Source organism: Anticarsia gemmatalis, chromosome 3 (assembly GCF_050436995.1).
Source record: "Anticarsia gemmatalis isolate Benzon Research Colony breed Stoneville strain chromosome 3, ilAntGemm2 primary, whole genome shotgun sequence".
Taxonomy (NCBI): Eukaryota; Metazoa; Arthropoda; class Insecta; order Lepidoptera; family Erebidae; genus Anticarsia; species Anticarsia gemmatalis.
This window is the reverse complement of record NC_134747.1, coordinates 10,896,980-10,909,758: the sequence shown is the minus strand read 5'-3', so window position 1 is coordinate 10,909,758 and position 12,779 is coordinate 10,896,980. Positions and strand designations below refer to the sequence as shown.

The following is a 12,779-nucleotide window of genomic DNA, read 5'->3' as shown; positions in this document are numbered from 1 at the left end:
ACAAATATTGATAACAAATCATTACGTCAGCATTATTTGTTCAAATTAAGGATTCTTCGTAATCAATTAGAAGCATCTTATCTTAATTGAATATTTAGTAAAACAAGTGTTCCGATCTATATCTGAGATGTCAAATAAAATATTTAACAGGATTAAGTAATTCTGTCTAAGAATTAATAGAATATACTTGTAGATCAATGTGATATTTGATATACAGTCACAAGATAAAATGTATAGTACATTTCCTAGTCACGGAGAAGCCGGAGAAGTTCGGCTTTGTTTATTTCAAAAAAGTTTTTTGGTATGATATATCTATTTATAGAACGACTAAAAGCACAGAGACTTATTTTTTTTTTCAATTAAGGAAGACCGGCTTTTCCTTGTTAAACATCGATATCTTTCCGAAGTGAAACACTCTTATCTTCTTATCGTATGGTTAGTGAAAAACCTAGTGTCTAAGCCGCCCAAAGGCCTTTGACGTCGCTTAACGACTGTTTTCTTAATTGACAACAATCGAGACCGACTTTTAACGTCCGCTCCGAAGCACGGAGATGCCCAGTTCAAATACCACTATGCGGTCAACCATCAATGGAATGACCGCGCAAAGGTTTGCTTAACTCACAGAGCGTTACCCGACCGTCATTTATATAAAGCAAGGGTAACGAACCTGTTGTTCAATCCACGAATGCTTCCCACTAATCGCAGCCAAGTACTGTAGAATAAGTTTAGTGGACTCCGTCTTCCCGGCGCCGGACTCTCCACTGATGACAATGCACTGATCTTGCTTGTATCGACGCATGTGCGCGTACGCATTGTCTCCTATAGCAAATATATGAGGAGGCAGCTCTCCTATCTTCCTCTCCTTGTATAACTTGATTTGGTCTGCCGTATATATCGGTAAAATCTGGTACGGATTCACCGCTACTAATATTGATCCCGTGTATGTCTGAAATTTTGAATAGAGAAGTTAAGTTTTATAAGTAAATGTATGACACGTTGTTTTTTTAGTTTTCAGTACAAGTAAAGTTGGGATGTTGTATTTAATGCTACCTAAAACTAGTCAGGTGGTCTATAATATTAATTTATGAATATAATAAGTCGACTGCTATTTGTCAGCTGATAAATAACACCAGTTAAATCAGCTATTCTGAACATACATTACTAAATGAAGCTTATCTACTTATATCTCAGTTTTCCAACAATAACAGTTGTCTGAAGAATACTATTACTGATTTACCTGTTCTCAGTTACCGTTTTTATTCTCATAGATTAATATCGTAACAGTTAATTCAATCCTGTAGACAGTTTCATTGAACACAATAAAAATATCTGCGTATGCAGGTAAGACAGCGTGATATATCTTTTTATGAAACCAGTCAAACGTGGAGCGATCTGATTTCTTCCATAGGCAGGCATATTTTTCAAATTAACAGAGAATTTTGCTTTTTTTCATCAATTAGCGGTTTGTCCTTGTCCAAACCGGATTTTAATATACAAGCAAGTGTTGTGATAAATAGGCATTCTTATAAATAAATTAAGTATTGTGTAAAGTGATACTTTGTCGTATTTTTAGCTCTTAATAACTGGTAATCATGTAAAGTGGAATAGCTTCAATTATTCCTTATTCAGATGAGGATTGAGCTCGTCTTCATAATTGCCTGTCATTGTGTGGGCCAATTTTTGTATACGGAAATCGTTTAAGTGACAGATTAAAAGATAACTCGTTTGACTAGGCAATAAAATAATTGTAATTTCGATAACAGTGGTGATCATAATTGAACAAAAATCAGTTAAAATACTGTTGAGTTGATGTTTTTAGGTTGAGAAAAAGATGTATGCATATCAAGTCAACAGGATCGGTAAATTTACTACCTAGTAAAGAAGAACATTTTATCATTTAACCTACTATTTTCGGTAGGTTCATTTGAAAACTTATCTTGGGACGGTAAAGTAAAGTTGATATATGAATACTTACATAAATAAGATTCTCATTATATCTGATGAGCAAGTTCCTGAGTATGCCAGCCTCGTGCAGGTCGCCGAGGGAGATCATGTCCTCGACGCCATGCACGGAGGTGGCATGCATGGCCTTGATGCGGCGCTCGGGCGGCAGCCATTGCTCCTGCCCGTCGTCGTCTCGCACGCGTATACGCCGACCTTCCGCGGCAAGGACCCGCGCGCCGATCGCGACGTCGAACTCCCGACCCGACACCGGCTCGATCCATATGTAATCGCCCTGGAAAATGCAAAAAAGCGTTGTTAGTAAATAGAAAAAAAAATCAAGTCATAAAAAATATTGTACCAATTTTTTAAATCTTTTTTTTTAACCCATAACTGTCCCACTACAGGGCAAGGGTCTCCTTACAAAGAAGAGGGGGGTTAGGCCTCGAGCTGGCCCAGTTCGGGTTGTACCAAATATAATTGTTGAAAAATCTTGGGAATTAATGTAGATTGACAATATATGTATGATGCCTTCCCTTTTGTGACCCAGCTCACCGTGTAGGTGCCTGGGGTTAACGTATACTAGATATAAACAATCAATAATAAAAAAAACAACATGGGTAAACAATGGTAAGTAAATGCCTTTGAATCATAAGCAAATAGTTACTGTTTATTCAAGTTTCTACACCTTCATTCACCTTGACTATCGGTGCTCTAACCAAGGAATTTAAAGGTTATACAGAGTCGGATACAGATATCAGGTGAATTTTTGTGATGCTTTTTCACTCATAACTTTTAATTTTTCACGTTGCATGTTTATTATATCATAATAGTACTCGGGAATTGGCAAGATCTTTCCATTTATCCTGAATGCCTGTCGTTCGGCACAGGTTACATTAGCTGTGGTCGCAGGCTTACTAAGTGCGGACGCGGAGAATTCAGTTGGAATCCACTTAATGGTGACTTTTGAAAGAACACCGTCAGGTTTTTAATCGATATGCCCAAATTTAAAGCCGGAACGCCTAGCCGGCGGGAGAGCCCGACAGACCCCCGCTTTCTCCCTGTAGTGCATTTTCCTGACACAAAAACAAAGGCATATACCTGGTTCACCAAAGTAAAATGCGTGTTCACGTATGCATTGTCATTCTCCGGAAAATATCTACCTCTATGTAGATTATGACGTAACAGAATACGTCAAAGAAAGTCTGTTAGATCTCTCGACAGATAAGCGAAGATAACGCCAAAGAGAAGCTTAATTAATTAGTGAGATTGTTCGCTGCATATACAATGGGATTTTAAATGATAACGCGAATACCTCGATCTGATAACAAATGTTTCATAATCGACTTATTTTTGTCCTTTTAAAAATAACGACGAGATACTTAAAATAGTATGTTTATAACTGTATAATTCAGGAAAACAGCTGTCCTTTTATTGAACGTGTGTATAGGATTTTTTTGACAACTAAAGAATGAAAGAAAGATACTTAAAATAGTATGTACATTATTATTTTAGAAAAGATAATGCAAATACTTCGATCTTATAACAAATGTTTTGTAATTGACTTATTTTTGTCCAATTGGCAGTATTGTCCTTAAAATAACATGTATTATTATTTTAGAATTTGGTTGTTCTTTTACTGAAAGTGAATTTATTACGTAGAGCAATGAACAGCTGTTTATACATAGGATTACCAGGTAGCTACGTAAATAAAGATTAGTTTATAGTTGAAATATATACGACGTGAGTATCCACATACAGTCAGTTCATGTGCATTCAAAAATTAGGATTTATTTCTTGACACAATTGGATTTTGTTCGGTTACATCGTGATATTTCTGTAACTGATTTTTGAATAGAATGTCATAAACTACCAAATTATTATAAGATAGAACTTATATTATAACTAGTGTCAGATATTGATCAGAAATTCACACTTCCATCCGTGGTTTCCTTGACGCTAGAACAGAAAGTTGGTGTAAAAGAAAAACCATGATTACTCCCTGAATATTTTCTAACATTTATAACATTAAGTCCAAAAAATACTGTTCAAAATGACAAGCAGCCTAGCCTAGCCCATTAGATAACATTTAGTTCGTGTATTAAACGTCCAATCGCACAATACAACATTAGTATTCTTGAATAACGAATGCATGTATTCAGCAACACTAATTACACAAGGTAGACATAAGTGTGGGTCGCAAAATCACTTAATGATCCAAACTATTGCAATGGATTACCGTAATCAATCAATCAAAAGAACAGTTCTAGCAAATTTGACGCCGTTACATAAAGATATATAAAAAAGAACAGCTCCAATCATCCATATTTAAACACATAATCTGACATTGATTCATCATTTTGCATCGTAATCAATACATAGTTATACAAACTCATTTTTGCACTCGGGTTCACTCATTTTTTGCTATTTTTTGCCGTAGCACAAATGATTACTTTAAACTATTTGATCTTTTGTGTTCGACCTTTTGATTAACATGATATTTTATATTTAAAGTCGTTATTTTCTTTACTAGATCTTTGATTACTGCTGACATTTGAAAGACGACCACGAAAGGTGCAATAAACGCATCCACATTTTAAAAGAAAGTTAATTTTTCGTAGGGCTTTTTCTTGTTAAGGAACCGTTACTTAACTTTAACTTGTACCTTCAGGCTATTCTTTTAAAACTTTCTTTATTGTATAAACTGTATGAAAGTTCGATGGCATTTAACAACACCCTACTAATTAAAAGAAATTCCCCAAGTAAAAAGTCTAGGATAATTGATAATTTATATTTATTAGGTAATCAACAACGTCGTAATTTGTGAAAATTATAGAGCGAATTATTCTACCTTATATATTACGTTAATCCAGGCTTCTATGGAAGTACATAATAATATGTTTGTTAAGAGTACATATAGTTTTTTTTTATTTTTTATAAATATTTCATCTGCAGAACTTACATTGTATGTATGTAACCTGACAAAATTAAATGTTGACGTTAATTTCTTCTGTCTAAAAACGAATATGGCCAATGACCCATAACTAAGTGCCGAAGGCTCTCTTGGCATGTACGATTTATGTGGATTATCATTAGCAGATATTTTTTCAAAATCAAGTAGCTGTATCAAACAGGTCAAAGGTCACTGATGTTCTCACGCCCAAATTTTGTATACCTCCGCCAGCCGCGAACCTTACATACGACGCTCTCTACCAGAGTCTACTATATTGCTGGGCTATAAAAATATGAATTGTGTGTACAATATTTTTCGGCGGTGACAACTTTGTAAATAGATATCAAATAAGACAAACACGAGCGAGAACTCAATAAATTAAATATACTTATAACAAGGAATAAAACAATGTTCAAACATCCGTCTAGGCCGTCTAGACATGTCTACAATGAAGAGCGGTAATACAGACCCGGAACTAATACAAAAACAATGGTATGTACATACCTTCTTACTGTATATAGTAGGTATAACACTTTATAGAAAGTTGGTCGCGTCCCTCATGGCTTCTATACTATGATGATTATCTTAATGCGCTTGTGAAAGTGTTCATTAATTTCATTGATAATTTACAACAATGGATTATATAGGGTTTACTGTTTAACCTTTGAAGAGAATATAATAATGTACAATTAAATATTTATATTGTACAATATTATCTCGTTTGGGAGGAGACCCTTGTCCTGCAATGGGACAGTAATGGGTTAAGAAAATATTATATTCTCAGGTATTCTTCATTGAATAAATTTTGGAAGAAAGAACTGCTGTATTACTGAACAACGTGCTAACATATTAAAATGAAAGATAGATAGTGGAGACCTAAACTATTGCAAGCCTAAGGACGTTTTATTTCTCCTTCAAAGAACAGATTAATATCTTCATTTGGTTTTATGAAACGCAAACATGTAAGGAATATGTAAACAGTTATATTAAAGTGTACGCAACAGCTAAATGACTTACAATTACTTATTTCAGTGATATCAGACATACAGATTTAATCAAATATATTTATAAAAACCAACATTACCGACGTACCTACCAAATATTTACTTATATTTTTCACTAAAAGATTGTTGATTAACTCACCTCAAAATAAATAGTTTCCATAGCAACACATCACACAGACAAAATAATTTAAAATAAATAAGTTACGAGACAAGTGTATTGATTAGTTTATCACAAACACTGACCTGACACTCTCAGGTCGTTCAGTAGTCACTCTTATTTACTTATCAATTATGTTCACTCAATGAACATGATTTTAATAGCAATGTTCATGTAGTTAAGAGCAGATATTAATATTTTGAATGTAAAAAACTATCAAGAGGTCTTTTAGAGGTATCTTTTTTCCACATAGTCATTAACTAAAGTCGATTGGACCTTTATCAAATACTTTATCTGTATCTAGCTATCCAAAATGACCTCAGTTGTCCACAGTAACTAACATTGTAGACAAGCATCTTAAGTTTTAAAATGTTTCGACTCACCGTCAAAATAACAATTGACGTCGCCGTAACAACAATTAACAAATTAATGTTTAACACAAACAATCGTCTACGACTTCTCAGTGAAACATCACGTGAAATCGTGGAAAAGTCTCCACAAAATATGTTATATATCATGTTGTATAATACTAGTCAGCTTATCGAATTATTAACATACATAATTTGCAATTCAACCACAAGACTTATGTATGTCCGATGTAAATTATTCAGTGGTGTTCTTATTTTGGGATACTTTCTGTACCGGTTATAAATGCTTTCTAAATAATATAACCGTGGTTGTTAGATGAAAGTGTTGTGATTTTGTGTAAATATTCAACAGAAACTAAAGAAAACACGCTATTTATAAACATAAATATGAATTCTATGTTTCGTGTGGAGACGTGAGAATATAGGGTTAAAGTTTAAAACTCTTTTAATCATAAATGTCTAATAACTGTCTTTGCGAAAAAAATAATTATTGCATGTTAAAGAAGAAGACAATGACAGACTGAATATGACAGAGAGAATGTTAAATTTGAAAGAAAAGAGGGAAGTCTTTTCCCGGCAGTGGGACCCATAGACACACCCTTAATGACTAATAAGAAATAAGAGCAATTAATCCCCGAACCACAAGAAAATCCCTATAGAAGAATCGCTTCGACGCCGACGCTAGGAATGAGAATTATCTTACATTCTGTATGATGGGCTGCATGATGAGCAAACTAAATAAACACACGCGGTTTTAAACAAATCGTCCATTTGCAATGCAATGTGGACGGGTGATGAGTATTTGCCGTCTACGATTGTTTTGATAGACAAGACACAAACCAACCTTTCCACCCAGCAAATGACCATAGAAAAATGTATGGCTCTTTATGCATTGTTTGTTTGACTATGACCCTATTGTGTTCAATAGCTAAGATAAGAAAAACAGCCTTCTTATAAGACATTGAATGGTTACAACTCTAGTATTCTAGGAATGCTCAATGGTTCTAATCGTTTAGGTAGCGATTCTAATAACCATTGCTAATTTAAAAACTTTATTTTATTACTTTATCTTACTCGTATTAGTTTTATAGCGAGTTTAACTGGTCTTGACCAGAAAGATGACCAGTATTACAGGGCTATTAATGTCATAACTAAAGTGTTGCAAATTCTAGTTGTATAAAAGCCTCCCGATTAGCAAACTCAGCCGTCTTCAAAGCAGGTTCGCCCACCGGAATGTCCAAAACTCCAAACGGGTTTACCGAATCTAGTTACATTTATTGAATTCGAATGTTGTTTGCGAAAGCAAAAACAAAAGACGTTTATCTTATAAATCGAGTACATTTGCTACGTCATTACGATGCTATCGACAAACCGTTACACAGAAATGCAACTATTGAAAGAAGATAATACTTCGGAACACAATTAAAGAAATCATAAAAGCCGTCTATCATCCTCCGTTAATCTTTTGTATTTTCTCTTGCGGATACTAAACGGTATTGCTTAAGCTGTGGAGTGGATACCGATGTTTCGCCTTAGTGTCGAAACAGTGATGTTTTCAAAAATAAACTTGCCACATACCTATAGGTTATCCACATTTGTTTAGAAATGAACAATAAAAATCATGTCCTTGCGTGTAAATATTATTATAATTCGAGAAAAACGGGAACAAATAGACACGGAATGCTATTTTCAGCTATTGTTTGATAAAATAACTGGACCAATAGCCTAATGTATTGTTCTGATCAATATCTCGTTTGTTTTGTAATCCGTAGCTCCTATTTTCCCTCCCACTCGTGGGTATTTACGACCCATTGTCCGCAGGCGTCCACTCTCGCTCTCATTTTGGTAATCGCGGGCACTGACAATCTGCACACTGCCCAAAGGCCTCGAGCGATATAGTTTAGTAGACCGATTTCATGGGCGTTACCATACATGCCATCACTAATGTAATATTCAGGCTTTTAACGTCACTTATACGATTAAAGAATGTATGTAGGATGTTATAATAGTCAGCTCTATTTTAAATTAGTCTAGATTGTGTTCACATTTTAATAGATACAGTTTTGATTTATGATTTTAATTATAACAGACACTAGACAGGATGTATTTGACACTTAATTCAGATGGATTATGAACTCCTTTTAAATAAACGGATGTAGAGTTTATTTTGCATTCTATCATCTATCTCCGAAGAAACTTATTTGAAGGTAATTGAAGCTTCTGCTTGAAAACCAACTGCAGTTATTTACTTTGTTGGTCATTTAATAAATAGTGAATAGATTTCCGTTTATAATTTTTCGAAATGAGATTAAGTTAAATTATAATCCCACGAATGGTATCGTTGTAAGTGTATGAGTATGCATGTATGTATTGGTCAGCGAGGTGAACGCCCTCAGAGTGCTGGATTCTGTGGCGGGCTGACGGAATGTGTTGCCAAACGCACTGATCGGAACTCGCCGAGAATGTACCGCTTTGGGAACAAGTAGGTAGCTCACACTGCGTCAGCGACAGCCACAGACAATCTACACATTTTTTATTTAATACGCGGAAATTGCAGCTTTTGACAGCTAACCCCTTTTTACAACACTGGGTTATTGGAATTATCAATTTATTCGATAGTTTATTCAGTTCCGCTTGTTGCGAAAACGTTTGTATTCGTGGAAGTGAATTATACAGGTTTAAGTACGTGCCTTTGAAGTATTCATGGAATTAGAATTACATGAAACTGATATATATAGAATGTACGAGACTCACAATGTGTTTAGGCAACATTATTCTGAGCACATTTTGATATCAATGTTACAACTTCTTCAATGGAATGATGATTCAGCAAATTGCTTATAATGATGATAAGAAATCACACCATAAAGTTTTAACTGGTTTGCGTTTCATAACTTGTTTCATACATTGTATATAATTAATTTTAAAGATAGTAACTAGTTTTCTGTAACTTACACGTGTTAATAAAAATACCCAACGTTTTTATAGCGTATCACGCTTTTACCCTGGCAGAATTGGACCTAGATCCAGCTAACATCAAGGTCATCGTGAGCTTAAGAAGAATAAGACCAATGAGCTACCTGTACTGTATAAACGACATAACAGTAGTCAGACCTAACGTTTCATAACAAACACAAACAAAAGCAACAAAGCAGAACACTTCCACTAATGACAATACAAACATGTGTTATTCATGTCAAGTAAAGCCTTGAACTTGATGATGGAACAATTTATGCAGTCGCGGCATCTCGCCTAGCGGTATCCGGTTTCTATAGACACCTATACTTATGTGAGCCACAAAACTAGAAGCTGTAATCGACGGCTTTCTAAAGATTTCGACTCGAGAACACCATAATTGTGAGCGAGCCACTTAAATGATCTGTTTGCTTTGGGAAACATTGGCTGCAGGGTTTTCTTGGAGTAGTATAAGTGCTTGTAATAGCAGACGTTGTCTAATGCGACAGTAATATTTCTTAGTCAATCGATGGTACGAGTACACAGTGTGTGGTCTCGTCAATTGTATGTATTTTCTGCGGCTTTCTTAAGAGCATTTCCGTGACAAGGAGGCTCTATGTTACTACATATTATGAAACAAACTATTGAAGATTTTCGTGTTGTTTCTGCAAGTGGACAAATTTTTTTTTTAAAAAACCTTTTTGTTTTTTTGTAAATTTGCTGAAGAAGGTGATCATTTTCGTTGAATTTGAAAACAGTATCGCAATGCTGTATAGTCTGTACTGACGAGTACGAGAGTTTGACATTTAAAATACTGCCAAATAGTTCTTACGGAGCCCGGTGGAGGCGCTAAATCGATTTTCGTGTACAATTTCTCGATAGCTGACTAGCTATCGAGAAATTGTATCTGCTACAGACAACCGACTAGTTGTCGGTAGTCGATACTAGTGGATAATCGAGCTAACTAAAGTTCGTGGTGAAACAAAGACTGTCAGGTAAATAGTTTAGTTAAATGATACATACCCTGGTAACGATCACCATGATGTCGGCGGCATGTGGTCACCGGCCCGATCTGTAACAAACACAGCGTTATGTAACGTGTCATCATACAACATAATCATCAATATCGCACAACTGATACATAATAGACTGTTGGACAACAATGTTTGTAAACATTCACACAAATAACTATAGTAGTGATTGTCTCGAGATTACAAAATGTTACTCAAGTTTAGATTATTTGATTATGAAGAATTGAAGAAGATTTTTGACTGATTTAGATTGATTTCTTGAATTCAAAGAACTAAAAGTTTGAAAAGCTAGAAAAAGGTCTAGAAATACCAGCTCCAAAGAGTTCATGTAAAATATAAGTAAATATAAACACGGTGCTGCTTGTTAATTTTCTCTGAATTTTGACTCGCTTTGGGACGTATTTATATTATTTTTTGTTTTGGTACTCACGAAAAACTCTACACATTTTTCAGTGTTATCATTAAAATGATATTATAAGCTGGGTTTGCTGAGTTCTTTCTATTTCAAATAATTAAAATAGCTATACGCATTGACTATTTGATTGGCAGATAACATTTTCCAACCAGTCTTACATCAAACATCCTTTGACCCGTTACTACGTCGGAAGCAATGCAACATAACATCCGCTGGAACACTTGTATGTCAGTAATTAGAAATAATTCATGAGTGCTTGCAATATGCGGCGACGCGAATGATTACATCATTGACAGTCACTGTCTTTATCGATGTATATCTATGTGGAGAATTACACACATTTATTTTAAGAATAATATGTTAGGAAACAATATTAAAGGACTTTGGATCCCGTTGTGAGTGACCAAATAAATTATTGCGAGTATAATGTTACATCAGGATCTCTTTAGCGCGATTCTCTTCCACTACCGACGAGTAATTTTGTATGAAAATTTCAACCAAATCAGCGCCTCTAACGGCCGCCGTGGGAACTAATATTGTTGAACATTATAAAATGTCAAAACCTCGAAAATAAATATATGTTTTAGTAAATATTGTTGAAAGATTGTACACAGAGCTGATAGTCAACTTCTTTTAAACTAATTTAATAGACATTTTTACTTAGCATGAGTAATATATCTAAATATAGGCTGTAGGCACTTAATTAAATTGAATAAGAATTAAACCATAAACGATTTATGGTTTACAAGTTACACTTTTATGGCGAAGTTGTAACGTGTAACCAATTATTGCTTTATGGTATTGAACAGGTTAATGAAAGCAACCAACGCTGGTATCAAGTAGTCAAAAAAAATAACCCATGTTTCTTTAATGCTGGCGAAGACTGATTCCCTGATGGGGAAGCATCTCCTCCCGGAATAAGGGAGAGGTTAAATTTAGACCTGTTCATGTGCGGTTTGGGATTCAAAGTTACGAAAATGTATAATTTAACCGTCTTAATCTTTTAAAGGGAATGTATGTATGTAGGCGTAAAAACTTGTTTATTAAACAAAATGTTTCCTTAAAAATAAAAACAAGTGACTTCTGAACTTTAAACGTACAAAAACCAAGGCTGATTCAACGATTAATTGCTGCGACTAACTAATAAATAATATTGAAGGATATTTACTTATTTAGTATTACTTTACGATACGATGGTTAAATAATTATAATTTACGAGGGCTACAAGTGATTGTTTCAGCACAATAACTAAGATTTAATGAGAACTCATTAAATAGAAGCAATAAAGTAAAAATACAGTAAAATATTTAGCCTTTAAACAGACAACAAGAAAAGTTGAGGTAACGTGGGACAAGATTGTTACTGACATTTGGTAAAATTTACTTCAAATACTCTCCTACGGTGTTTATTTGACAAAGTTAGTAGGTATTCTAAGCTTTTTCCAAATAAACTGCTTACCACATAGTTTGTGACGCTAGGTAAGTAGCTATAGCAACAATAGATGACATAGTCATCAAATCTTAGTTAAAACTTATCCAAGTTTGTAAATCATTTCAATTCAACAAACTCATTTCACTTACTTCACTATTCATTCAGCTCACGTGTGACCGTACTATGAGTATAACACGTAACCTTTTGAAGGACATCTCTGGTACCTTGCTTTTGCAAGTACTTGAGAATTAAAGGCTAAATGTCATACATTGTATGGAAAATTTTACGTACGTTTTTGTCGACTTTATCCATTGAAAAATATACCTATGCACTTGGCATATGAAACAATGACGCGTGTGTTTTCTTAGAAAGGTTACTCACAGGTGGAGTATTGGCGAGTCTATTGTCACGTGGCAAACACAAGTGCCACTGAAAAGTGGCAGAAAAACCAAATAATACTTTAGTAGGCATTTCAATATCGAATTAGAAATTGTATTCGAAATTTTATGACTGTTTTATTTTAT

The 12,779-nt window shown here is 34.5% G+C and overlaps 1 protein-coding gene across 1 annotated transcript in view; it reads right to left on the bottom strand.

The window, feature by feature from the left end:
* Positions 1 to 12,779, bottom strand: part of ck (unconventional myosin-VIIa ck) — a 44,187-nt gene that overhangs the window by 14,878 nt on the left and 16,530 nt on the right. Inside the window, exons 2-4 of the mRNA XM_076136536.1 lie at positions 10,402 to 10,450; positions 1,976 to 2,236; positions 668 to 946 (exon numbers count right to left, since the gene is read on the bottom strand). Coding sequence (XP_075992651.1) covers positions 668 to 946; positions 1,976 to 2,236; positions 10,402 to 10,419 — 558 coding nt within the window. The 5' untranslated portion in view covers positions 10,420 to 10,450. The remainder of the gene's footprint in view (positions 1 to 667; positions 947 to 1,975; positions 2,237 to 10,401; positions 10,451 to 12,779) is intronic.